The sequence below is a fragment of the Ixodes scapularis genome, unplaced genomic scaffold (genome assembly GCF_016920785.2).
Source record: "Ixodes scapularis isolate PalLabHiFi unplaced genomic scaffold, ASM1692078v2 PGA_scaffold0__279_contigs__length_252992795, whole genome shotgun sequence".
Lineage (NCBI taxonomy): Eukaryota > Metazoa > Arthropoda > Arachnida > Ixodida > Ixodidae > Ixodes > Ixodes scapularis.
The window spans coordinates 17,747,541-17,775,399 of record NW_024609835.1 but is presented as its reverse complement, the minus strand read 5'-3'; the positions used below and the strand labels follow the sequence as shown (position 1 = coordinate 17,775,399).

The window sequence follows — 27,859 nt, the reverse complement described above, 5'->3', positions numbered from 1 at the left end:
TTCGTGAAACCACATTTCGTGAAGCCGTTGCCTGCCACGTCCCACAATGCAACGCGCGCGGTGTTGCATTATGGCAGGGGTGGCCAGGCTGACCCGGCCTGAGAGCCGCAAACAAAACCACAAAACTTCCAAGAGCCGCGGGGGGGGGGGGGGGGGGGGGGAAACTCGAACTGCGTTCAATCTATCCGAATCAAAAACAGCCCAATTATACGTAACATAGCAGCAGCACAAGACTACCAAACCGCAACCTGTCTTTCAATGTAATACGCGTTCCAGTTCTTTTTTTTTTTTTTTTGGGGGGGGGGGGGGGGGGCAGTAGGGGAGGAAGCCGCGAGCCGCACTTTAACAAGAGGGGAGCCGCAGCGTGGCCACCCCTGCATTATAGGATGTCACAGACCCGCACAGCAATTCCGTTTCCCCACTAAATTTAGCGGAGAAATTAAGTTATTAACATCCCGTGACCTTCGCGCCAATTTGGTTTCCCCGCTAAATTTCGCGAGGGAATCGACGTCACGTGACCCGATGTCACGTTATGCTAGAACGTTTCACGTACCCAGCAATCTGCCATACAATTTTCATTCTCTCGGCAAACTGCCACACGTCAGCCTCGTCGACGACGTTGACGTCGCCCTGCCTAATTTCTGCGCGCGATCGGTGAACACGAATCGGTTACGTGTGTGACCGCTCCCGACGCCGCTCGTTTCATCTCGTCTTGCCTATCCTCTCTGAGAGGAAAGACAAGTTGGCGTTTGTTTCCCCGCGACTGCGTTCACCTTCGGGGACGGCCGAGTGTCACTATAGGCCCATTCATTTGGTCCCTTTACTGATCGTTTTAAAACATTTCAAGATGTTCATCTCAGCCCGTATTAGTAGACCAACCCGACTGGCAAACTTGGAAGAAACAAAGAGCCCAGACCGCTCCCGCAGTCAGCAGACATTGTCTTCGTCCTACAACGGTCAGATTGGTCATATAAAAACTTCCTAAAGACGTGTTGCAAGCAGATATGAAGCAAACGGGCTTCTATGGTGCTTCAGACATGTAAGCAGACAATGCCGTCATCAGGCGTGCATCAAACACCGTGTCTTTTCTAAAACGTACAAACGAGAAAGAAAAAAAACAAGATTTTCGATTTCGAAATTATTTACATCAGATCATATGATTTAAATCGTACATATTTCATCTAAATTAAAATCAGACTATTTCGTTTTCTATTAGCTTAATTTGGTATAAATTACTAACTAGAAATTTTTTTAATTTTTTTATCGCTAGATGCATTTCTAAACTTGGCATATTGATCCATTAATTAATCCGTCCAATCACTGAAAACAGTGCGGAAGGAAAGAAAAATGGCGTATAAACGTGCAATCAAATAAGCAACTGTTTTATTTGTGTCAACCCCGCTATGCAGCTTGATATTTCTAGTTGTGAGTAAGCTTCCTCTGTTTGTTTTTTGTTATGTTCACATTTTCTTACAGTATGACATTCATTTCCTCATATTTCTTTCTTCATTCCACTTCCTGATTTTCTTCCCGTGGGACATTATGTAACTGAAGAAGTAAATAGAAGGTGGAGAAAGATCTCTAGTAGCGCTCCGATTGGCCCGGAACAGCCCCGCCCTTTGCTCATTTTCAGCCCGTTATGAATATGCTTTTTTTCGATTATTATTTGATTTAAATAAGCAAATGAACATAGAAAGCCTCAGATGATAGGCAAACAGTAAATAAAAAGTATTTGGAGGAATATTTGGGCGGGAAAGATTCGGATGTATATCATCGTTGGTAAACCGGTGTGATCTCAATCACAATTTAAGTCACGATTTAAACCATATTGAACCTCATTCTCCACCCTGCAAAAAAACACGCTCCCTTTACCCCCCGGGACTGAAAAAAAAACACGAAAAACTATCCCAACGGTGTGCAACTACAGACTCGGTGGGAATATCCAGCGCGGACACGACAGGCTGCTCTCCGCACCGATGTCGCGAACCCGCTGTTCGAAACAAAGGGAGAGCGAGACATGGCCCGCTTCCGAAACAAAGGGAGAGCGGGCCCGTTTCCTCCGGTCCGCAGCCCGGAAACTCAAAGCTTGGAGGCACGCGGTCGCAGCGTCCGCAGCCGCCAGCTGCAGCCTCCCCCGTCGCAGGTCGCGTTGATGTTGGCTCATCGCTCGGGAGATGGCCCCAATGCGAGGAGGCGTCTGTTCAAACTCGTCGTTGGCACGCGTCTCTCTCTCGCCGTTCCCGATCAATGCGTGTAACAGTGCGTGACGTCGAGAGCGCGCGAGTTCTGCGATGGCCTGCCCCACTTCCGCCGTAGCGCGCTTATTGTCAACGTGTGTGTTTACCCGCGAGGCCCCTGGCACGCAACGTGTAGATTGATTTGTCGGGCGCTGTCGATAGTCGACGCCGACCGCCGGACTGAGTCGGGGGAGACAAAAGAGTACGCTGAAACCTTCGCGGGACGCGTGTCCGTAATTTTCAGGGCTTTTTTTTGTACGAACTGTGCCCTCAGGGGGGCCGAAAGCACGTACCCACATTGTACCACTGCGGGTACGTGCTCGGCTCGTGCTCAAAGTGACAACACGAGCTCCCGCTAGCAAAGGTTTAGCGTAGAATGTAGGCGAAAGCTCTAATCAACTTGTACCCATTCGGTCTCGAAGTAAGTGCCAACGAAGCTGATGATACAAGCCCGATATTTTGACTCGCACGACGCTTTCACCCCACGAGAGCGCGTGCGCAACAGCTAGGCTCAGAGCGTTCTCTCTTGTAGGTTCTTCCCTACTCATTAGATAGGTTTCCAAAGTACCGAAACTCCCTCTTCTGGCATATACTGGCCAACCCACAGTCATCCTGTAAACGTTTGACAGCGGGGTTTGTTTTTGACCATTCTACCATGAGGGAGCTCATTGAAATTCGCGGTTACAGGTTATTTTATCAAAAACAAAACATTTCGTACACTAATGTCCCCTTACGCCTGAAATTGATCGGAGTACTCTGCACGCTATCATTCGTTATTACTTACTAGCCAAAAAACTTACAAAATTGTTTTTCCCAATTTGTTACCAAAAAAAGTTACGTTTTTTTTTTTTTTTTTTCAAAGTTATGACTACAAAGGCCACTGACGAGACGCGGGTTGTGACGCCTCCACTTGCCGAATTTCGGTGCCACTCGCGCCACCGAGTTTTGGAGGTGGTGGTTGGAAAAAAACTTTTCCAGATATTCACGCATCCCCCTCACATACTTCATTTTCATGAAACGAAGGAATTCGTCAGAATAATAATAATAATATTCTTTATTTTTGTATGTCCACAAAAGTGAATCCCAGACCGCAGAATACCTGCAGGCTGATCTTCATGGCCTGTTTTTGTGCTTACACAGATGAAAAACGAGCAGGGCACTTGGCTGGAAGACGGGAACACCGATCGCGCTTTTATCCCTCCAATAGGGAGACCTCAAGTGACATACACTTGGCTCAAACTCTGGCAAAGATCCGTACTTGGGAGCCTTGGCCTTACGCTTTTCTATGAGCGGAGGCAGTGTTTCTCGGCTCGCTCGAGGTTCTTTGTGTCGGGATCGATTACGACCGCCGGTCGAGTCGGCGGCACGAGAGAGCCTCGACCGGTACTCGGTTTTCACAGACGTCGGCTGCTCCTCCCAGTTAAGACGAGCCGGCGCTCGAGCATGTTGGCTCGTCGGAGTTGGCATGCCCGATACCATTTTGAAGGGGGGAAAAAAACGAAGTAAAACCAGATTCACACGGCGCGATATTGCTTGCAAATTCACAGCTACTACGTGGGGCACCACAACTTCCTCCATGCTCTTTTTTTTTTTCTTTCGCCGCACGAGCGACGTTTTAGCTGCGAAATCCCAAGTAAAATCACACCATGGGAATCAGATCTAAAGGGAAGCTGAAGCGGTTTTTTTTGTATTTGAGTAGAAAAACTTAAATCGTCTTCGTTTGACCTCCAGGGTCAAATATATCGAGAATATTTTCCCATTCTGTGCACGCAGGCTACCGAAAATCATTTCCAATGTACCGCAGAAGGTACTCTTTCCCTTCATAAAAGAAGTTTACGGAATCTCCGCTCTAGCGCATTTTCAGCGCATATCAAAGCTATGCACGCGCTTGATTGCAATTTAAAAAAAAAATATTAGGAAAAGACGTCGCCACTGGTGTCAGCGCGGCGGAATGCACCTGGCAAGCTCGCAATTGCACGCTCTGCCCAAACGAGCGACACGCGCTTGGTGGCAGAAAGATTATTTTATGACGTAACGTCTCGTCGGAGGCTTTTCGTCTTTTCTCATTTAGTTACATCATCGTGAAAAACGAACGATATATTCGGATTCACGGGATAAAAATACTGTAGAATTCGCCTCTAACTCGTTTTTTTTTTTTTTCAATAACCTCTTCAGGCTCCCTTTGAGTGTGGCTTCATCTGGCCCAAATACACGCCGGGGTGTGGTTCCTGGGAGTAATCGTCGGCGGAGCCACCTTTCATGTTTAAGACGTTTACCGACACCAGAAACGTCGTCCGCAAAAAACATTGCTTCCGTATAAATGAGAGGAAAAGTTCATACAATCAGCACGGACGGCTTGCCTGAAGTAACATGACCCTTTTGTGAAACCGCCGTATAAAATATCTCGGACGAAAGGCGAAAAAAGAGAACGAGAGAAAGAAATACCATCTGTTCTTCGGCGCTTAAACATCCGCAGAAGGGGGGGCAAATACGCCGAAACCTCGGGGGTCTGGTACACGTCATTCCGAGCGGAAACATAAACATTCACACATAAGAAATTGATTCCTATTATGCACACATATAGAGAAAATTGTAAGCTCTTGGCTCTTCTCTAAATTCATAGCTTTTTTTTTTTTTTTTTGGTGGGGGGGGGGGGGGGGGGGGATTCTTTAGTCTACATGAAACTATTCTGCCGCCGTAAGATCCGAGATACTTTCTGCAGGAATGTGCGGATGGAGGCAGGGTTGCCCGAAGCGTGTTCATTTAGTGAGCAGTATTCGTACGGAGAGACGCTGTTCGCTGTCGGAACGCGGTTCACCGGCGCCTTCCCAGAGAACAGAGGGGCCGCCTTTCTGCACTGCGTCAAGCGGAGCGGCCGAGGCCCGAATTTCTGGACCAGACGTGCCGAGGGCCGCAGCTTTGGAGCCGCCTTCTCCCTTTGAACCGGGCTCAGAGGTACGGCCGAGGAGAGAGAGGTTGAAACCAGAGGGTACCGACCCCGCGGGCCGCTGGGCCAGAACTATTCCAAATGAGCAGGCTGCTCGGTGTCAACTCGGCGTAGCTTTATCCGCTGTTGTAGGGACGTAGCGAAACTGCCGAAGTTGGAATTCGACTAGGTTTTGCTTGTTTTAACTTTCTAACTAAAAGTTCTACGAAACGTTTGCGAGGACGCGCGTAAATTAGCTGACGTCGAGGTTGAACTGTGCGCCCGCCATTTTAACGGACACACTAAGTAATTAAAAGCTGAAATGTCAGCTTCTATGTTGTGCCACGGCCAGACTGGAGGCGCGCGCTATCTTTCTCTTCTTACGGCCTTTGCAATCACCCGGGCGTCAATGGCATTTTTTCTGCGTATGTAGTTCACTTCCTTGCAGCCAGGGGCGCAACCACCTCGCCCCACTTCACCGCACTCGGAGAATCCCTTCGAGCTGCTTTGCGCTGGTGTTCGAGCTTCGTAGGTTGTTGTTTTGGCAAAGGTTTATTGAACTTCGCTCCGATTTAAGTCACACTACCGACAGGCAGTGTCGTCAGCAAACTGCGTTCCCTGTGACATGGACGGGACCTCTGTACTTGTCTGTACAGTCACTCAAAGCGCTTGGCTGGTTTAATTTGCAACAAGTTCCTCGGAATACTTCTGATTAACCATGCAAAAACGGTCACGGACAGAAACGAAAAATCAGCAGGATATGTACACAAGCCCTCAAGGAAGCACTTTAGTCTGTAATATGCACTGTGCGAAAATTGTACAGACTACTACACCCTCGTCTAGAGAAGCTGACCGCCTTCATGTGCGGCCTATGAAATGATGATGCAGACCACGGCAATAGATAGATTGGGCCTGCTTACATTTCACGAGAAAGTACGAATTATTTATCATTTAAAGTTCCTTCACGTAGAAGGAGTCCGTCTCCTCCCGTTCTTGAGTTGCAACAGGAGTCCTGGAGGTAAAGACGAGTATAGTTGTTCCGCAATTGCATTCGCTGTCTCTACTTACTACTTTTTACTCTCGAATCTCTCGGAGATGTGCGTCAAATATTCACCATTTTGGGCTCATCAGAAGCGCATTAGGTAGTGGCTGAGGGTCTAAACGTAAGGATCAGGTGTCAAAGACTATAAAAATCTCGGGCGCACGTTGCGAAAGCGCTGAGATTCACTGTCAGACGCGCTCTGTGCAAAGGGCAAAGAGTAGTCCAGGAGTGAGGTGACAGCGCCTCCCGCGAATTACGGCGGGTGGTGGCAATTGCTCCAATTGAAAAGGCCGTAAGAAGAGAAAGAGAGCGCGCGCTTCCAGTCCGGCCGTGGTTGTGCAAACGTTGATAACTATTCTCTAAAATTCATGAAACACGATATTGTGTAAATAATTGTCCCCCACATTTAGAAATGTTTTGTCGAAGTCGGGCAACACTGTCTGAGAAATCGAACCTCTCCAATGTTTCTGACCGTTTTGAAGGTTCAACGAAGCGGGTGAACCTCGAAATTCGAACCTCAGATACGCTCACGCCTAGACGCAAGTTTTCCTATAGTTGTTTCTTTTGTTGGGACAAAGCCAGTGTGGAGTAAGTGGCAAATGCATCTTTTGGTTTTGTCGCTGGGTTTGTGTGAGAGGGTCTATCGGATAGGGTGTCAGCAGATTACCCAATGAACCTTTTGCTACAGAGTCGCGTGCATTTTTGGTAAAGCCAAAATATTCAACTGATCGAAACTCAAACTGAAACATGTGCACGGAGGCTCGGAGGAGAGACTTGCCGGAAGTTACGTGGCTATCGATTCCTACCCAGTTTTCTCGTTCTTCCGTTTCTCGGGCGTGTTATGCAGACGACGACGACGAGAACGTTGCCTGAACCGTCTGCATGCCGTGCGACAGTTTCGTACTGATATTCCTTCCCCTCATTGTCCTGCGGTTGAAGATCGATTGGCCCGTACCACGAACGACAGTTCTCAAGTAGCGGACCCACGTCCTTCGCAATATTGGTTCGTCGTGAGGCGCCATCGCGTCGTCAAGCCCGCGGTACGTCGCCATATTGACAATTAGGTGTACATGTACAGGGTGTCACAAATGAAAATTTACAGGGTCTTTTTTACCGCAAAAAAAAAAGCTAGGCATCGCCGAACGCTCATTCTCCGCCCAAAGGTAGAGCTAGAGGTCACAACCAGATGCCAAAGTTTCAGCCCGATCCGATTACTTAATCAAATGTTATAACTGATTTTCTGAAAATTTCAATGGGAAAATGGAGCCCATTTTTGCTCGTTTTCGGTTTCTGGTGCCATAGAGCCCCATGTGTTCGAAAACTCCGTCGGCCACAATTTTCCCATTGAAATTTTCAGAAAATCATTTATAACTTTTGATTAAGTTATCGGATCGGGCTGAAACTTTGGCATCTGGTTGTGAGCGGAGAATGAGCGTTCGGCGATGCCTAGTTTATTTTTGCGGTAAAAAAGACCGTGTAAATTTTCTTTTGTGACACCCTGTACTTCCTGTGTTCTGTGCAACATTTTTTTTTCTCGATCAACGTAATTACAGTATTTTGGAAGTCACAAAAATTGGGGCTCATTATCTTTTTTATTTTTATTTTTAATGTTGAATTCGTGCTTAGATGACCCACGACTCTGAATATATTTGGCACGTATTAGTTTGAACGGCACGCGACCATAGAAAAAAGAGTCAGCGCCTGGAACCGGCCAATTCTGGGCCGGCGGTTTCCTGACTGAAAGAATACGAATTTTGAGCCGCAAACTGTACTCTGGGTAGTTGGGTTCTCATAAGTTATGTTCACATAAAAACATCGGCATGCGTAAGCAACCTGTCAGTGTCCCTCTAAAGTTTAGGCAAGCTTGGCCGGCCAGGGTAAGGCCACTCGCTGGTATATCTCTAGGTAAGGCCCAGATTCGTATTTTTTTTTTTCAGGCAAAATGAGGACGTCTCAGAGGGTTTACGTAAAAAAAGCTGCGTTTCCTTCTGAAAATATTTTACGATCTTGTGCAATAGCCTAACCTCACCTGAATGTAACCCTAGTAGTTTGAAGAAAATACCGAAGCTAAAACAATAAACTACCATTGGCAAAAACCCAACTTCACCTGAGTGTAGCCCCAATAGTTGGAAGGAAATACCAAAGCTCCCAAACTTATCGTTCTGGACTGAACATTGAACTGCGAAAACCTTATTCTGACTAGGATAGTACGCCATTATACAACAGAACCAGGCGCAGTGGCCCTTTTTGGCTGCGGTCTCTCTCTGATGACTCCACTATCGACTCCATGCCGTCGTCTGCTTCTGTATTCACATCTGCAAATTACCGGCGACGACTATAAAAAAATACGGCAAATGCCAATGTGTTTGACGGGTTCATAAAAACGTTCCACTCAAGTAGCTCGGTGATTTAATTGGACGGAGATCTGTTGAAATAGAGTGGGGGGAGAGGTCAATAAGAACAACACTCGCAATTCAGACTTTACCAGCGGGGAACTTCGGTTTCGCCATAGGCTCAGCCCAGATATTAATTCGTCGTTGTAGGCGATCGTGCGCTCTTCGCGATGTCCTTGACCTTCGTTTGGCTTTTTTTCCCAGCCATGCTCCCCGCTCTGACTAAACAAGCTTCCTAGAATAAACATCTCCAGCAAACCTCCAACATCCTCCTCCAAACACTGAGCCCCAGCCCCCGCCCCGCTGTCACCATCGCCTAAACAACGCGAGCACTGCATCTTTCCCACCAACTCGGGGTTACTAGAGGAAGAAAGAGAGAGAGAGAGAGAGATAGGGACCATCGACTAAACGCTCCTACTTGAGCAATCCGTGGCTTTTGAGTCTCATATTGAAGGGTACCCCAGCCGCTACTGTATAGTGACTCGCAAATACTGCCCGAATACGGGGGGGTTAGAAAATGGCGATATTGTGTAAACGTTCCCCGGAAACAAATAACATATTCAACAAACGTTTACGCTCTTTGCGCTGTCAGCAGGAAAAAAACTATTACATGGTCTCATCATTTAAGTCATCAGACGAGTGCCCTGGCAGAAGGACAAGAAGAGGTTTGGATGTGGTGTTTCCTAATTAGCTCCTCTGCAAAGTTTCGCTTCTTGGGAACCATGTTATCGCTGCTGCTCACACGAGGTAACAAAATCCTTACTTCGTCACATAAAGGAAAAGAAAAAGCCCACGAGTTACGAGTGACGCGTAATTGTTAACGAGGCACGCACCGCTTGTACATCTGAGAGGCTCCTCTAAGATTTAACGAAACAAGGCCTGCGACTCGCCTGTGTCGTCCGCAAAAGAGTAAATAAAAAGCGCGAGTAATTGAGAGGGACGGCGCTGATAGCAGCGGCAGCCAAAAGGGACCCGGTGGGACAAGCTGTAAGCGTCCCGGCCAGAATTGTCCGAGACTGGGTATAGGAATGGCAGAGGAAGCAGAGCTTCAAGTGCCTCGAACACTTCCACGAACTTCAGAAACGTCAGGAACTTGATTACAACGAAGATGAAAAAAAAAAGTTCTTATATCAAAGAAAGCTCTACAGGATTTTCTGGAAACAATAGTTAGCAGACGACCCTTGCTGCGTTTCATTCATTGACATAATACAATTTCGCTTACCGAGGTGGGAATTAAAAGAGAGTTCTCTAAAAACGTTTCCTCTTTCGAAGTGCATACACCTGATTGGAAACTCTCGGACGTTACTGCGTGTGATTCGCGATCCTTGTTCTAAGCATGCGCAGTATCATTCTACTGCGGAGACACCGCACATGGGCCCGCAGCCCTGTAACTGGGTATTTTTTGCCCGAGTGACAAGCGCTGGCAAGTTGTATGGCGCGTCCGCCGTGTCTCGTCGAGCTTTAACATGTTCCCCTCTTCACATGGGTGGGAGATCCGCCAACGATGACTGCTGCGCGTGCACCATCTTGACGGTCGAATTGTTTGGCTGCACCTCCGCGTACTTGTAGTACCAATCGTATGTACCTCTATGCAATCGGGTCAAACAGTACGAAGGAAGCAACCCGTGTCAGAGTCCAATAGCCACACGGTCGTGCGGTGACAGGGGCGGACATCCTCGTTTACTGGGACTGCATAACTATTGGGGAGCGATAGCATGCCCCCTCGTGATCGGTTGATCTTATTGAAGGACGACCGATGAAAGAGTCGGTCGTGGCGCGGCATACATCCTTTCTCATCGTTGAATACCTAAAAGGCGCAGTCTGTGGCCAGCACTTGTCACCTCATTGCGATTGGGCAGAGAATCAGATGGTTGCGTCTCGCCTTGTAGAGTGCGAAATCAATCATGAACCTACGAACGTCGTCGTAATTGACCCAGGCTCGTCGTCAGTGGCGACAGCAGTGACAGGCAGCGGTAAAGTCACTCCCGAGGCAGCTTATTCAGCGGCAAACATATTAATGCTCCCTAACCTAGCGGTGTTGTCGGGCTCATTGGAATCGACTTCTTTTTGCGTACTACACAAAGAAAACGTAAATTTGAAGACTGTTATTAGGTTGAGAAGTAATTGGTGCACGGGTGTTTACAAATAAATGCGCTTTTGTCTACACCGGGTGTTAACAGTGCGCGCGCTCAGAAACCAGATACGCGACATCTGACCCGTCTGTGCGTGCGCTGCAGCGTCAGTAGCGCCACCGCTTGAAGCGTGACGTCACAGGCGTGCCTTCGGTCGTACAGTGAGGTAAAATAATTACGCATTACTCAAGAAAGAATTTACCCTCGAAATAACGAATTTGCACAAGCGTCACGATAGACCTTTGCAAACAAAGCAAGCAACGCCTATAATCTATAACTAGAGCGATAGATCTAGAAAGCTACCCCAAAATAAACGTATCGCAGTTGAACTCGCAAAACAAAACAAAACAAACGCCAAGAACAAAACGAAGCAAAACTTCGGTTTTATTTCCGTCTGTTCGCTTCATATCAAGAAACGCTTAAATTCGCGTGTTTGCTATTCAGTTCGTCGATACAAAAAATAAGACGAATGAAAAACACTAGCAGACTTATTTCGAAATCGACGTTAGCGTAAAATCGAAGTCAGTCGCAGCTCGCTCGGGGAGCTCCGCCACTGCCGTGACAACAGAGCCCAAAGAGGAGGCTCGCTTGGAAAACTGGGGTGCCTAAAACGGTAGAAGTTAACTAGGCTCAGCACGCGTATTTTCGACCCCCAACTTCTGCTTTCTCCATTCCCCATCTCAGTGGACCACGCCCTACACTCCTTTATTCCTCTTTTTTTTTTAACTCGGTTCGTAATGTCTCTTTTTGTTCTTATTCATTTTCAGATCCTTCCTTCGCTGGGGAGGTTTCCCTCCCCAACTCGCCAAACGGCTGCTGCTAGAAGACATGGCTCCCGATTTGAACTTTAGAGGGAATTGGGCGCGAAAGCAGCATTCAGCAATGTGAATGTGCCCGTACGACAATAAGAAAGGGAATAGCGACTTTTCCCAAAACACAGAGACGTTCCCGTTCATTTCCTTCTATTTTTTCCCCCATTTTCTTCTCATTTTGATTTTTTAATCGCGCCCAAAATCTCTCTCTCGTTCCACTATTTTCTTTGTTTCTTTTTTTTTCTCCTTTTAAGTAGAGACCGCGACATATGGAGCCCCAAAACGAAAATAGAAAAACTAAAGCGAATCTTAGCAAATCGCTTTCTACGTCATGCATTGAGAGAAATGTAGTTGTTTCGTTGTCTGTTCATTCGTGCCCTTTTATCTCCCTATTTGTTTTTAACAGTCGCTGGTTAAAAGAGCCGGAAAGAGCAAGTTCCTCCCATTACCTGAACACGACCATTCCGATGTGCAGTGTAGTTCCGACTTGGGAACATTTCAGTGGCGTTGCCGAACGAAACAATCTGTTAGCGAGCGAATGGTTCAGTGCAAGAGAGAAGGATATACGTTTTATTTAGTTTTCTAATGTTCCGCATTGTGCCATAAATAGAAAGGTAGTCAAAGCCTTTTCAGATCAGAAGTGTGAGCAAGAATAAGCTTGCAAGTGGGTTTAACGCAATGGGAGTTTCGCAGGTTAGGAAAATACATATATGCACGTATCTGTCCCAGTGTCTTAACATAATTACGAAAAAAGAAAAAAACGAACCCACCGAAGAGTATTTCGACGAGTGTGTTTACGTGCTTTCTCTTGAAGACGAACGCAAAACACAAAAAGGGAACAATGACAGACATGTGCGGGTTTCCAGTTTTGAGATAGCGAGATTTGCACGTACGCAAAAACATAGCGCACGCAAAGGGATAGCGTTGTCACGTGGTGACGACGCTATTTCTTCGCATACGCAAAGCTTTTGCGTACGCTATTCTAAAACTCACTGCTTATAGCACACCGCACAAAGCTCCAGCAAATTCAGCTTCTGGATTCGAACCTTATATTAGTCTTTCGGACGTTACAAGCTTTCTTAGAACAACGAAGCGTAAATTTATCAAACACTAGAGTTGTTCGTGTTACCTTACACGCCCACAACATGTGCGCCTAAGAAGACACAACTGTGATGCTATCTTTTAAAACTGGACACACCGTCTATGTAATAGATTTGTCAGGTTAGTCACTTGATGAGTTCGCCGATCTTTTTTTTTTTTTTTTTGATAAATAAACTTGTGATGCCATCATAGATGAGTTTCGCATATTTTAAAAGTCCTAGAGATATACGCATAACTAATTTCGTTCCATATAAAATTCAACATCTTCGAGCTATTCGAAGACGGACATCTTCGAGATATTCGAAGTGAAAGCGACTGGTTCAAATAAAAACACGCGAAAAAATGTTACTGTAAATTAAATTTTTTTTGTGTGTTTTTTGTATCTTTAACAAATAAACGCACGCAGTTTTGTTGTTATTGCTTTACTAAAAAGGGATTCCCGAGGTCGTCTCCCCGGCAAAGTGTCGGTCCACAGAAATCGTGTATTGCATTAACTATAAAAAAATTGACTAGGGAGGAATTAGAAGGAAAAATTTGTTAACAGTTTGATTGAACACTTTAGATGTTCAACCAAACTGTGCTCTAGATAATGAAGAGCTGTAAACAGCAACGTTAACCCCATTCACTGGTTTAGTTCTAATAGAAAAAAGGCTTCTGTCATTTGCTTATCATTATAGATTTTGGAAGTTTAACTGAGCCGGATTTAGTCTTGGAGGGTTTCTTGGTGCGTTATCAAGAATGGGGGAGGGGGTGCGGATAAATACTTGTTAATAGTCATTAATAAATCCTTAAAGTAAAATATTCTTCTTAATGAATACCGAAATAAATCATGATACTCTCTATAATTATTACTGAAGTGAGGTGCTGTTCCGAAATGGAGGAAAAACAGCTAATACCTATCCTTAAATCAGACGACAAACACATGCGAATATTTGGCAGATATTCATAACCATTCTTTGTTTAAAGTTATTCGAAAATAAAAATTCGAGATTTATTTATTTTTATGCGGCAAAATTTATTGTCTTGACATCATATTAAAATTTAAAAATCGCGGAAAAAGACGTATTTTAGCGCTATTTTGAATGTGAATGTCGATTACCAACTTGTTCAGCAGGCCAAGCTTTTCATTGTCTTCGCCGCTTGGATGCATAGACTTAAAATAAAATTCTCTAAATTCAGTATTTATTCTTCATTGAAAGATTATCCGGAACTGCCCAAGGGCGTAACGAAGGATTTACAGCTTTAGAAAAAATAATTTTCGTTTGAAGAGAACGTTAAAAGTAGGGCATGCTTTAGTGAAGTTAATAACTAACAGGAATTAGATGATTATTTTCCCCATAGATCTATACAAAGCCCGTGACACCAAGTTGCTGACAAGAAACTTCTTCGGAAACGATACGCCATCTTCAACACGAAGAAATCATTAAAAGTGTTTTTCGTATTTACAAGAGAGAACAGGATCTATCAGAGGCCATAAATCTTACTATATGCCTGTTGATTTAAGGCTGCCCCAGGTCTTTTTCATTGGGCACTTGACTTTTCTACTTTTCATTACCGATATTACAAATATAGATATTAAATATATTGTATTTATAGACGATTATGTTTTGTAAAACGAAGTTGAATCCTATCAGGAACAAAATTGTGTTTACAAAGATAAAAAAAAGAAAGCTCACCTGGTGTCGGAAATGGCAAATGGCTTAAATAACTCAAAACACTGTAATGTACTTTTACGTAAAACGTGTGCGACGACATTCTCATATAGCATTGATGTGTAACTGGTTCGAAAATTTTGAGTAGACATGCACGGGGATAAATATTTGTATTAAATTTATAAGATAACGACATACGGGTTTTAAAATGTCCCTTCCGGTGTACTGTTCTTCGAACTAAAACTATTCCTGTTTGTAAAACATTACTACAGCAAATTTTAATTTATAAACATTTTGCCTGGGATTTCTTCAATTAACAAGGTAGAAAATATGTACACAGGTTGAGGTTTATATACAAAAAATATGATACGTTAAGCTCTTCTTGGGCATCATTACGACCGCCAAATGTGCTCGCACCGAGAAACAAAATAATGCCTATAAATTAATCGTAGATTTCATTTTTTTATGCTTAAGCACCGATAAAACTCGATACTATCAAACGCATCATGTTTTCAGGTCCACTAAACAGAAACCTTGACAGGCATGTTATGTTACAAAGTACCAAGTTAGAGGGGACACATTCAAATATTTCGTTTAATTCTAATATCCATTCTTGAATTTAAAAGAAAAAAACATTCCCGCATTATTAACGAAGTTTCAAACATGTTGTTCTTTGGCATTCATATTGGATGTTCATATAGTTTAATATCTTGTATTTATCTTGATATCTTTTATGTACATGTCCCCGGTAAGTGCCCATTGAATGCGAAACAGCCTCATCACTCATATGCACCAAATCATATTTTGTAGATAAGTCCGTTTATCTACGGAAAGTGTAGAGCCACGCCTGCGGAGTAACCCCCTTTCAAAGAACTAAAGCACCTGGCCATGTTCGGTTTTTCAGCCGGCGCCAGCCTTTTGGCATAACGCGCGAAACATGAACTGGTGTATTCAAAAATACACCCATAGCTGTTAATCAAAAAAGCTCTATCTTTCGTCTGACCTAAACATGGACAAATCGCGAAGGCTACAAGCGCGAGAGAGTAGCTTTGACTGGTGATCCCGTTGCATGAGCGCTCGTGCAGCCGAGGCGCGTTCCAATGCATAGAGCTCGCACTTCTAGCCTTTCCACTTTGTCCATGTTTAGACGAGGCGAGTGTAACACGCCTCCTAATATTAATTTTGCTATTCTTTCTCAGGAAGCCTCTATACCAAGAGAGTAGCCGTCGCTTCTCTAATTTCAGCCAGAAAAACAAGGAAAGTTGTCCGGCCCGGCGGTAATCTAAAACGACGTTCGCGTCATCTCTCGCTTCTGTAGATTAGGCGCGATGTGCTCACTCGGGAGCATTGTGCTCATTCGAGCCCATCCTTAAGAGCGTCCAAGGTCACTCGCGATGCGATGCACATCCGCCTTCAAAGCTGTTCTCAGCCTCTCTTACGAAACGCCAAATGCCATATTTTAGAGCTCTCTCGAAGGCGTGCTAATCGCCGGCTGACGGCGGCGGTTAAGCCGAGTAGACAGAGTTGATTTGCGTGGGGCCACGTCGAAGTAATATATGGAAATACTTTATACCTATTCCTATCCGAGTCCCCGCTACCCCAAAGATGCCTGCCCTTTGGCTTGTATATGGAAGACACAGCGAGAGCCAGCGTAACGCGTTACTTGTAGCTTGTTCCTTCTTCGGTGTTCAAGTAACTATCTGCGTTAAATTTTGTTGTGCGGAAAGAAAACGAGAAACACAATTGACTTACTTGTCCGCACATTTTTTTTTATTTTTTTTTTTATTATTTTAATTTACGTGCTGCCGTCGCCGCGGCAGCTTCCGCAACAGTAATCTTTACCGAGAAACGTATCCGGTGAGCGCTGCGTGCTCCGCATTGTTATCAGGAGCGTATTATTACCAATTATCTAGTTCGGATGCTTGTTTCGGTGCTTGTACTTTATCAAAACGAATGCTGTGCTGTATTTCGTATGAGTGATATGTTATTTTCGCTTCAATCGCTGAAGGTTTTCTTTACCGTGAGGACGACGACACGAAAAAATTCCAGAAATCCCACCCATGAGTGATATACAGCATCGCTGTGAAAACGGTGCCAACGTTTACAAAGTTTCCCAGTACATCGCCGCACATAGTGCCATAAGCGTCAAATTCGTGCAAGTGCTTCACCTAATTGTTGCTCGCAACACTGAGAACAAAACGAAAATTATCGGTGTTTGTTTGGTTAACCTTTAATCAGTTTGCTCTACTCTCGTACGGTACCAGTGTTTCCCGACTTCACGTCGACCACATGCTACTCCAAATTAAAAATAGCAGCGCTTTACTTTTGAGATCGTTCCTGTTTTAGTAAAAAAGTACGTAAAGAGGCACGCACTTTGTGATTATATGGCAAAGTATAAGAAACGGCACTCGGTTACGTTTTGTAACTCGTACATGGCTTAGTACCACTTAGTAGAGCACACCTACATTGGCTAAGGCCCCTGCCAAACGTTTGTAGAGTCTATCGAAAGGGAATCAATTTCGACTCTTATCCGAACTGGTAGTTATTAACGTAGAGTATACACCAGCTCATGTTTACAAACAAACCGGAGCGCCCCTAGCGGACGCCATCGGCGCCGCGCATGCGCGCTGGGGGTGTGGGCAAGAAGCTCGCCGTCGCCCATGAACAAACCATTGGAATGCGATGTTGTCGGCGTCCGTGTGAGTCCCCCTGCCCTTTTTCGCGTTCGGATTGTTGATTCTATGTCTTCCTGGCGATGTCTGACTACTTGAGCGGCGTCAGCGAAATTACCGAGGCTTGTTACACCGCAAAATTCGCATGAATAATGTGACATGTGGCGATTCATTACGCGTGGACGCCGCAGTACGTACGCTAAACCCTGATTCGCATGATGCGATTTCGCTCGCAATTTTCAGTCGCGATGCCTCTCGGGCTGCAAAAGCGTGAACCGTAGATGAGATGGTCGACGTCGATACTGAAAATCGCAAGCATAATCGGACCAAGTGAATTAGAAATAACAAGTCCGTGATTTTCACTGGTAACAATGATCAATATCTCCTTGTATCTACTCTTTACATTGAGCCTGCTTACTCACCTTAAAATTTATGTCTTTTGAGGCCTGCACTTACTTCTTATCGCAAGTACTGGGGCAACGTTTGGTCTACGGGCCGGCGTCGTCTAAGAGAGCATACGACAAGCAGAAACGTTTGAAAGAGCAGACGACAGTTCGAACAATCAGGCCGCTGTTTGAACTTGAAGACGCACTGAACGTAGTACGCACAACTTGGCGGTTTTCTAGCGTTCATGTTGGAACAAAACAAATAAATCTAATGACCACAAGTATCCGTGAATTCAACCTAAAGTACTCCCGCCCCAGCAATTGTCGTCCGACGACGTCTGTTTTTCCCTTTTCACGGCACATATCCAGATTCTCTGAAGAACCGAGCACGTTAAAACTGGCCTTCAAACCTTTCTCGACACTTTTGGTACGGGCCCAGTCGCGGCGTTTTGACGAGAAGGCAGGTTTTTGTCTAGTTCCTATCAAAACAACGCAGGAATACACGTCTGGCATGGGGACTTCTGCCCACAGCCCCAGACCGGAAGTTCGACCGACGCGCCACCACCGCGCGGTGACGTCACAGAGATGAGTTGGTGTATACCCCTAAGCGTTTCTCCTCCGCTCCGCACCGCACCCCTCGCACCCCCCCCCCCTCCCCCCCCCCTCCCCCCCCCCCCCCCCCCCCCCCCCCCCCGCAAAAGTATCACGACAAAACTAAGGTTCAGCCGCTTGACTTATCAGGACGTAAGCACGTGCGGCGACTATACTCCGTTCTCGCCAAGCTGAGAGAGCGGTGGAGGCTACGTCCTCGTTAGACCAGTCATACGCCTCTCTTTCGGTACGTCATCACGCTCTTGCCCTTACCCACGCGCAGAGAGCCCGGTCAGGTGATAAGAGGGAGGCGGCTGATTGGTTCGGCGGGAACGTAGCTCCCACTGCAGTCTCAGCTTGGTCATGAACGGAGTATAGCACCTAAAGCTCCCTGCGCGACCAGAAACCGTTCTGCTTGGGGAATTTAAGCAAGTTCCAATACCAAATAGAAGAGAAGGCCTGCGCCTTTCCTCCCAGAACGTCATGATCCACGCAGCGCCACCTAGCTGGCATCAGCATCGCCGCCAGAGCGTCTCGCAGCGTCTCGCAACAAGCGCGACCCTTGCACTATGCGACACAAAGACGGACGCGTCTGCCACCATGCGGTGACTCTATAGGTTCAGCAGGTTTGCCGCTTGGGGCAGGTAGAAGATTTCCGAACAAGGACGTCATATGCAGGCCATGCCTTTAGGTACTAAAGGTTACGCTCCCCACGGGTTCTCTTTTATTTATTCATAATTTTTTTCCTCGTGTCTTTCTATTAATAAATGCCAGAAATTATTTTATGCCATTTCTATTAAAATATTTTGCTACATCAATTGCTTATTTTAATTTATCTATACTGATTTGTTTTCTACATTTGTAAGCTAATGCACCCTGCTGCAATGAAATTGCACCGAAGACGAGTAAAAATGACGACGTCTGCTTCTCTTCATTTTTGGCTTTTATTGTCAAGCGGAAATAATTCAATATTATGCGTTTGATTGATGGCACTCGACTACTAAAAATGTCTAGATAAGTGGAGCACTCCTCCGTGCTTCTTACTATACTTCATTTCATCTTACGTCCCGACGCAGCCGACGCTACGAGCTGATGGGACCATTCAGACAACTTCTAAAGCGATCATCCTAGCGTTCGTCAGGTTTTTTTTACGTGCTATCTCATTTTTGAACCAATCATAAACAGAAAAAGCCTAGTGACTTGCACTTTTAACGCTACTTGATCGGTACCATTAACTCGTACCGTCGACTGGCACGACGGCGCACTGTGTTCGAAAGAACGTGGCGAAGATACCATGGAACAATATCTATGCAGAAGCTTCCTCGAGTACGAGGGAACAGAAACAAAACCAAACAAAAACACTGACCAGTGAGGCTCATGTCGAAGGACTCGGCGTCAATCTTCCTCAAGTCCTGGACAGTCCTCCAGGTCAGCGTGACCAGCTGGTTCTGCGACAGGTCCACGGTCACAAGGTTGGGAGCTCCCATGAACATGTGCGCCGGCAGGACGCGGAGCCGGTTGAACGAGAGGTACACGATGGTCAGGTGCGGCAGACCCTCGAAGGCCAGCGGATCGACCTCGGAGATCTCGTTGTACTTGAGATCGAGCTCCACCAGGGACGACAAGCCGCCGAAGACCCGGGCTTCCAGCCTCTTCAGCTTGTTTCGAAACATGTCGAGCCTGAGGACCCGCGACAGGCCCTTGAAGCTGTGCTCGGTGAGGGCCTCGATAGAGTTGTCGCTGAGGTCTAGCTCTTTAACCTTGCCGAAGCCCGTGAAGGCAAAGTCCTCTATGACCGTCATTTTGTTCCGCTCCAGAAACAAGTGCGTCAGAGACGGTAGGTGAGACAGGGCTCGCGCAGGCATCTTCTTTAGCTTGTTGTCCGCCAGTTCCAGCTTCTTGAGGCGAGGCAGATGCGAGATGCAGTCCGTCTCCAGTTCCGTTATCTCGTTAGAGTCGAGGGACAGCACAGCCAGTTTCGTCAGGTTGTAGAAGGCGTGTGTCTTCAAAACACCCAACTCCGCCTGGGAGAACTTAAGACGCTCCAAGACAGCAGCATGTGGCAGGACGCCGGAAGGAACAAACTTTAAGTGATGGTCCTCACTGAGCGAACTAAACACGATCGAGACGATGGACGGCTGCTTCACGAGGGCTTTGAAGACGATGTCGTCTTCGGCGATGTCTTTCACCACGTAGCAAGTCACTTCGGTCGCGTCATCAGTGATATCGTCCGTGTCGCAGCGGCAGTATAGCGCTTGGTCGATGAGATTGCAGAGGTTGGGCACGAGGTCCTCGGCTTCTGACGCTCCCGCTTGGAATGTTGCCGTGAGGAAGATTAGGAACAGCGTGAGATACCTAAACCAAAAGAAAAGCGGAGAAACTGTGAGCTTCACGTGATTATCCAATAAACTCGATTAGTAAAACTGCGGATACAGTACAGTTTATAAGGTACCGTAGAATTAATGCTGATTCTTTGTTTAGATCAGTCTCGAGTGCATTATATTCATATAGTATTTTAGATATAATTGTATATACGCTCTCAGAAGTCCCTGAGCGTACGCTTCTCCACAATGATCTCGAAACACAAGAGCTATCAATCAGCGCGCTAAAGGCCATCCAAACAATTTCGGTCAGTGACGCGTCTTTACTCTTACCAATTAATGACAACACAATCCACATATACGACTCTGGCCCGCTCGGGACACGGGTGATAATTACCGAGTGCTTACAGTACCTCCCGCTAAATGATCATGTTGGTCAATGACGTAATCAGTCGGTGGTGACAAGCTCCCTTCCCTTAACGCCCTTCACCTTTTCCACTTGGTGGAGCAAACATCGGAGAGGAGGCGGGTCCCTCCTCGCCTCGTCACAACACTCCTCCCCGGCGTTCGCTCAACACCTCCTAGAGAAGAAGGCCATAGCGCTCCGAGAGGTTTCGTCACAATGGCGGAGGAAGGAAGTCCATGGCGCAACTACGTGAGAACACGCTATCGACGCGAAAAAAATGTACCTTGACAAGCGGCGCGGTGGTGTTCATGCGCGTTTATTCGACATTAATATACGTTTTAAAGGCGCCAGTCTTGTACAATTTATTATATATATAATATAAACGTAATATACAACACGTTACAAGGTTGAGAGTACCAAATTTATATTTATGCGCATCCCCGTAACCGCGGGACTACGTGCAGTTCTGCAGCACCCCACACTTTTCGAAAGGACCAGCTGCGATGCTGCCGATGCCACATGGCTCCGATTCTGGTAAATTTACGTTGTGTACTGTCTGAAAAGGAACGCTGAGACATCTCAGAAGGCAAGGAAACCGAAAAGAAATCCAGTCATTCTCCCAGGGAGCGCACACCAGCAAGAGATGGGTCGACAACGTTAAGCCTTTCGTCGCCGCTGCTCTCGTGTGTGGTACTTTTAAGACTTGTTTCCCGTCGTATTTCTGTCATCACCGTAGTCTAGGGTACTTTTTGTTTTTGTGTTCGCTTGATACTACGGCATTTACGTGGATTCGTGAAACAAGTCCTGCTACGGTTTGAGTGACATGTGCGACAACTAGCCAACGAAGACTGGTCGATTAATCGATAGACCTCTCTCGACAGAGAGAGGCTTCTTGGAGTTCGTGTTCAAATGTGTTCGTCACGGATATTGTGAGACGTATGGATACGATCGACAGGTGAGAAACAACTTATTTACGGGCTTTCTTGGTCATGTAGGACGCAAGTAAAATGCTGATATCGTTTTTTTTTATCGTTATTCGTGTGCAGTTGCGTCGACATTTGTAAACATGCGCGCTAATCTAGTTTTCACTGGAAGGTGAAAAACAAGTTTCTATGATTATTGAAAGTGCGTTGTTTGTGGTTCTGTGTTTATTTATACTAAAGTTATTTTATTGCCTTTACCGCGTTTATACTAGAATCTTAACTGTATTAAGGTAATAGTATTATTATATACAAAATAAGTTATGTTTTGTTCTAAGGCAGCTCGAGCCCATTAGGGAGAAGTAAATTAGTAGACTAAGTAGTAAGTTTAGTACCCCTGCCACACGGCAAAGTTAATATATTTTCATTCAGTGATATAGGATTTAATCAGCTCGCGGTCTTGAGTGATTATACGAGCGCTGCAAGCGGATTTGCCGACCCCATGATGTCATTCGATCGAAATTACATCAATTTTGCCATGCGGCCGGGGTATGATGCAAGAATTCAGTGACTGCACGCGATAACGTCACTTAAATGATCGTGAGAAACACTTGTCTTGCCTTGTCCACGTTGACTACGTCTACCTGATTTTTAACTGTTCTGTTTTGCTGTTTCCAAATAACTGCGTGTCTCGCCATTTTGTCGAAGTATTTATGTATAAAATATGCATTCCTACAACAATAATTGCATGACTCAATGTTTTCGACTTAAAACAATCACACGTCTTATACGCATACCTCGTGCCATTTCGTACCGATTATTCAGCGGTGTAATATTTGGCTCGTGTAAAAAGACGTTTTCTAGACCCGTTGCTATGTGCAGCTTTCATTTTAGCTAATATGACACGCGTATGTGACTAAAAACGCGTTACGACGGTCGATCCACGCGCGTTGCCTTCGCTTCGACGCGCGCCCCCGATGGCCTTCCCTCGCGACGTCACGAGTAGAGCGCTACGGCCTTGTCTTCTAGGAGGTGTTGGTTCGCTCCTCTAAAATGGAAAGCTTAGCGGGAAGAGCTTGCCCTGCTTTTTTTAACTTGCAACAGGGTATGGTGCCGTTGCTGCATACGTCTGCTGGTGTTTTGATCGCATGGCGCGCTAGTACACACCAAGGAGCTTCTGAAAGGAAAGAGTAAAGTTGACGTTCGGATCTGCCTCTAACAATTTATTCAAAGAAACTTCGAACTTCTTGGAATCTGTTGACAATGGGCTGTCACTTCGACACAACATTCCTATGAAGCACTATGAAATATTTTGTTCGAACGTACCAAGAATGAACACGTACCCAAACACATTCCCTGCAAAGTTCAGACGCGATTGAAGTGTTCTTTATCCCTGTCGCGCCAGTTTCATTCGCTATCATATCTTCAAATTGTTTTTGTATTATATTTTATCGGGGAAACGTATACTGCACGTAAAGAAGAGTTTCACGATTGTGAAAACAATTTAGCATAAATGCGCCTTTCAAACTTCCATCCCTCCACCCACACGTCATTCCATATCCCGAGTAAATTCGTGTTCTACCGCGTCAGCCTCATTTTATTATTTGCAAGGAAAACTGTATTGCCTTTTTAACCTTTCTCGGCAGCCTTCCTGACGGCAGTCAAACGCCGCTTTCGCGGGCATGAATGTCGAGGAATGCAGTCTCTCCTGGCAAGAAGACAGCTTCTTTGAGACGCCCTACTGGCTTTGTTCCAAACGTCGTAAAGATTTATCGAATCCCTCTTCGGCGAGCCGGGGCAGTTTTCTAAACCTTCCAAATTTTTCCCCAAGCTGGGCCCCGTACCGCCTTCGCTAAGTGAGTGAGCGACGCCGTAAATCTTGCCGTGATGAAAAGTGGCGCATCCCGAGATGCAAAGGATGAAGTGAAACTATTCGTTTACGACAGAGACATAAATTAGGCGTCGCGCTATAAAGTACACGCTGTAATCTGGTTATACAAGTCAGACGCACAAGCAACTGCTTTCTCATAAATTATGACCTTCGTTACGAAGCGGAAGATACTTTCGAAGTTCCTCGCATCTATGACAGCTAAAGCGACTGCATGTGGGCCTGAAGCTTTTAAACTTACATACGCATAAGATGTGTCCAAGGTTATTGGCTCTGCATTGGTGGAGCGCTTTAAATGTTTCCTCTCTGAAAGGTCGATCAGCAAATCTCTCAATCTCTCATCCGTAAATTAAAATATTGATTTCGTCTTTCAAAAATATTCCCCCAAAGATTGACCGGTACCTTTTTTTTATCATTCATTATTAGAATTTACTAATACCCCGGGAGTTGCTAGATTGTTCCATTACCTCCGAAAACGATACCCGATAACAATACTGTCGCGAAGCCGTGATTGCGCGCGTGTTTAATTCACCTTTGTTTTTTTTTTGTTTTTTTTTTTTGTTTTCTCGCAGGTTTGCGAGGGTTTTTTTTTTCCAATGCTGGTCGTCTCTTCGGCACGGCGCATGGTTCCTACCGGAGTCTGGATGCCCCAAATGGGGGTGAGAGTGGGGAGGCCCCGGCGAACGTGAACGCTGTAACGGTACACTTATTATAGAGCCCCACGTTGGAGGTGTTTTGTCTTGTATATGTCTGCTTTTGAGATCTCGACTTGGGGGGTAGTTTTAGTTTTTCCCTGAGTATAACTGTTCTTGTGATCCTGGCTTCGAATATTATTGCTTTGCGTGTGCTTGTGAATTTTGGGATGCCCCTGTTTGTTTTGTAGTAAAAACCCTTCCATTAATGCTAAGAAAAAAATTGGTTGCCTAGATGGCCCCCGAATACTGCTAAAGTCGATATAAGCCGCCGCTAGGCTTTTGATCGTTACTGTGACAGTGGAGGCCAACCTGCACGTCCGACCACCTTTGGCAGTAGAGTCTTCCGCCCGCTAACTCACAAGCTTGCGACCCCTTATGGCCGTGGAGGAGTTCGGTTCGCCCCCCTTTGTGTGGATGCCTGTTTGTATTGTTGGGCTTATTGTCCGATTGTCTATTGTCAAAAATAATTCCAAGAGAAGGGGAACAAGAGGGGCAAAGGACAAGCACAAATCTCTAAACACAGTTACGTGACTGGTTCGCGGCCAAAACATTCCACCTGGACGGGGTATCGAACCCGGGGCCTCTCCATTTCAAAAGGAGCGCTCTACCAAGTGAGCTAACCAGGGATTACATGTCAGTAGAGCAAACAGATTTTACCAGCTGCCACCAGTCTAACGCGAACAAGGGTGAAATGCTTGCATTTTAAGCCTTGAATTTTAAAAGTTTTCTATGCAATTTTTGAATAGCCAGATATCTTTGTATCAAACAGATTCAATTAATTAAAAAAGGAAACCATTCAAGTTTTCTTCGTTACCATAAGGTGCATGGGAAAGGGGGCCAGAAGAGTGTGGGGTATTGTTATCGAAGTTATCGGGACGATCTACTAAATCTCCCTAATGCTAATAAACGAAGCGTATTATCGAGCACTCGTTTTTCTTTCTTTCTTAGTCAACAATCTTTGGGAGCCAGATTTTAGTATTTACTCTAACTCGCGCATATATATAAACAAACAGTAGGATACGAATCCCCTGCCTTAGTTTTTAAACATGACATGCACTTGACGTCCTCACGCTGCGCCAATGGTCATTCTGGATCATTCCTACTTGCCCTTGTTGAGAAAAACAAATGCATTGCTGCGAAATGTGTGCTGCAGCATGACCGCTGACGTGACGTCATTGCGAGCCATGTCTAGTGTCTTCTGTCAAGCGTATTGTCGGAAGGGTGGAGAACAGTCGCATTGTCCTGGTCTAAACGAGCGTCGAAGTGCCGCAGTCGCTCTCCGAAATCGGCGTCATGCGGACAGTCAGGTTCGACTCGATGACGGCAGGGCAGAGGCTGTCGGCTGCTACAGGGCAACCCTTGCGCCGCATAGGGCGGACACCAGAGCGAGCAAAGGAAACATATGTTTGCCAAAGAAATACGTATCAAGATGGGAAACATTTTGCACACAAATCAGACATTGCGATACTGGTTTTAACGGTGCCCTGTCGCAAAAACTTGGTGTCTTTTTTTTTCTTTTTTTTTTCTGTCGACAGAATTTTTTATTTAGTACGAAGTACGAGTAAGCATCTTTTTATAGGTGCTCACGTCGACGATTAAAACCAGCATATTCTTCTTTTCAACAGCCGTAAAATTAAATTTAAAAAAGCCCAGTGCAAATTACGAGACCAATCTATTGAACCAGCACCTCTAAAAAAATAGGTTTGACAAAAATCTCAAACAAGTTTTATAAGGACAGCACATACGTAGCGGAAACCCAAAACCGTATTTTGATCATATAGGCACTTTTTTCAGTGTTCATCGTTTATTTTTAGAAGGAATCGGTAAATGGCATTATGGGTTCACCCTAATGTCTCGAACTTACTATTGTGGACGTGGCTCTCTTCACGAGCCGCGTCCCTTTTGCAATGGCTCCTTAGCCGTTACAAATGGTGCAAGTGCGCTGTACATGTCAACATTTCCCATGCCCTCTCATGAAGAGAGGATTACTTAGTCCCATTTGGTTTCTTTCTTCTTCTCATATATTAGAAAGAAAAGTAAAACCCACAGCGCTGAATTATTACACTCACATAATCACGGTATTTCGATAGTCAAGAACAAAAGCAGTACAAAGTATAAAGCGTTACTTATTTCTGTCCCAACAAATTCTGAAAACGTTGACCCGCACGTTTCGCAAGATCCAGCCAACCGATAATTAGCTTAGCCCTTTCTTCAGCTTCAGAAGTAGCACGAGAATTGCCTCGAGCGAACAACACAAAAATTAATATTAATGGGGAATAATATCTCACAATCGTTGGGCGTCCTACCTATACTATTAACTAAACAATTCGAGGGCTAGCTTCTCAGGTATAATTTGCCTGTATTACGCATATACATTTTACACACCCGATTATAAGACCTGTGACTAATTTTGTTAACCGGGTTCAAAATCAGCGCAGAGAGCGTAGCCTTCCTCTGCTTGACTCTCTGCGACGATTTAGGGGTAGTCTTTACCCCAGCCTCGTTCCGAGGCCTTCGCTTTCCACGTGCACAAATATCCGTGGGCGTTTACACGACGTCGCTGATTACTGGAGCAGCGATGTCTGGGGGCGACACCTCCATCACGGCTTAACGATTCGACCGCACACGCTCGCCGATACTCTCCAAGATAGCGATTTCCCGACGCTCGTGCGTACAATTTGTTACACAAAACGTAGTAAGCCCATGGGACTATAAAAAATCGGCGGATTTGTTGTGGCCAATATCGGAAGTTGAGAAGATGGTCCTTGGAAAAGGTCGAGATTGTAAGGATGTCGCACAAGGCAAGCTGGTTAACTTTTCACACTATTTTACGTATTTAATATAATTAGAACCCGAGAAGCTATTTAGACAGAGTCAGTGCCAAGGCGAGCTGGCGGAAGTTTAGCATGATGAGTTTAACCCGAGACTGGAGCAGGAGGAGGAAAAACTTTTTACAGTAGTAGAACAAGAAACAGGGACAGACACGTCCCTATAGAAACGTGCCCGTATTTGTTCTTTCTACCACTAAAAACATGTTCCTCCTTCTGCCCCAGTCTCGGCTTAAAAACATCATGGTAAGCTATTTAGCCCTGCGTTGTCGTTTCAGTTCCAAAACGTGACCTTTCTATGAAAGTCTTTCAGCAATGCAAAAAAGAGTAAAAATAATACATGGCGATCGAGCGTGCATATGTTTTCTTCATGCATTGGATACCGCATTTTATACGTCAAGCTATGACTTCTAGAATATTAGTCATTACTTTGCTAGTTCTGCAATGTTCTGCTGCTTCCGTTGTACTAGCTGCCTCATCCTTCCACTAATTAGGGAACATTGCATACTTTTTAATTAAAAGTTTACCTGAGGATTCCATCAGAATTATGGTAAAGAAGCATCTTATACTTACAATAAGATTAAAAAATATTAAATATTTAATTTTCGTATCGTGGCCCATTTGTATAAGGAACAAAGGTGAACTGGCATTAGTTAGTGTTTTAAGTGCCCTGTCAGTACGATCATTTCTAACAGAAAAAAAGCAAGTTATTCCTTGTAATTTTTAGGAAAAAGGCAATGTGCACAAATATGTCAACTGTTCTGACACTAAAGAAACCGGAAGCATAATAATGACATATTTCAATTAAATCCTAGACGTTGGTCATCCTCACGAGCGAGGGAAAGCCGTAACCTAAG

At 45.3% G+C, this 27,859-nt stretch overlaps 1 protein-coding gene across 1 annotated transcript in view; it reads right to left on the bottom strand.

Annotated features, from left to right (window-relative positions):
- The window catches only part of LOC115321560 (connectin), a 100,536-nt gene that overhangs the window by 28,340 nt on the left and 44,337 nt on the right, over positions 1–27,859 (bottom strand). The window contains exon 2 of the mRNA XM_040218774.3: positions 19,311–20,299. Within this exon, the coding sequence (XP_040074708.1) occupies positions 19,311–20,299 (989 nt within the window). The remainder of the gene's footprint in view (positions 1–19,310; positions 20,300–27,859) is intronic.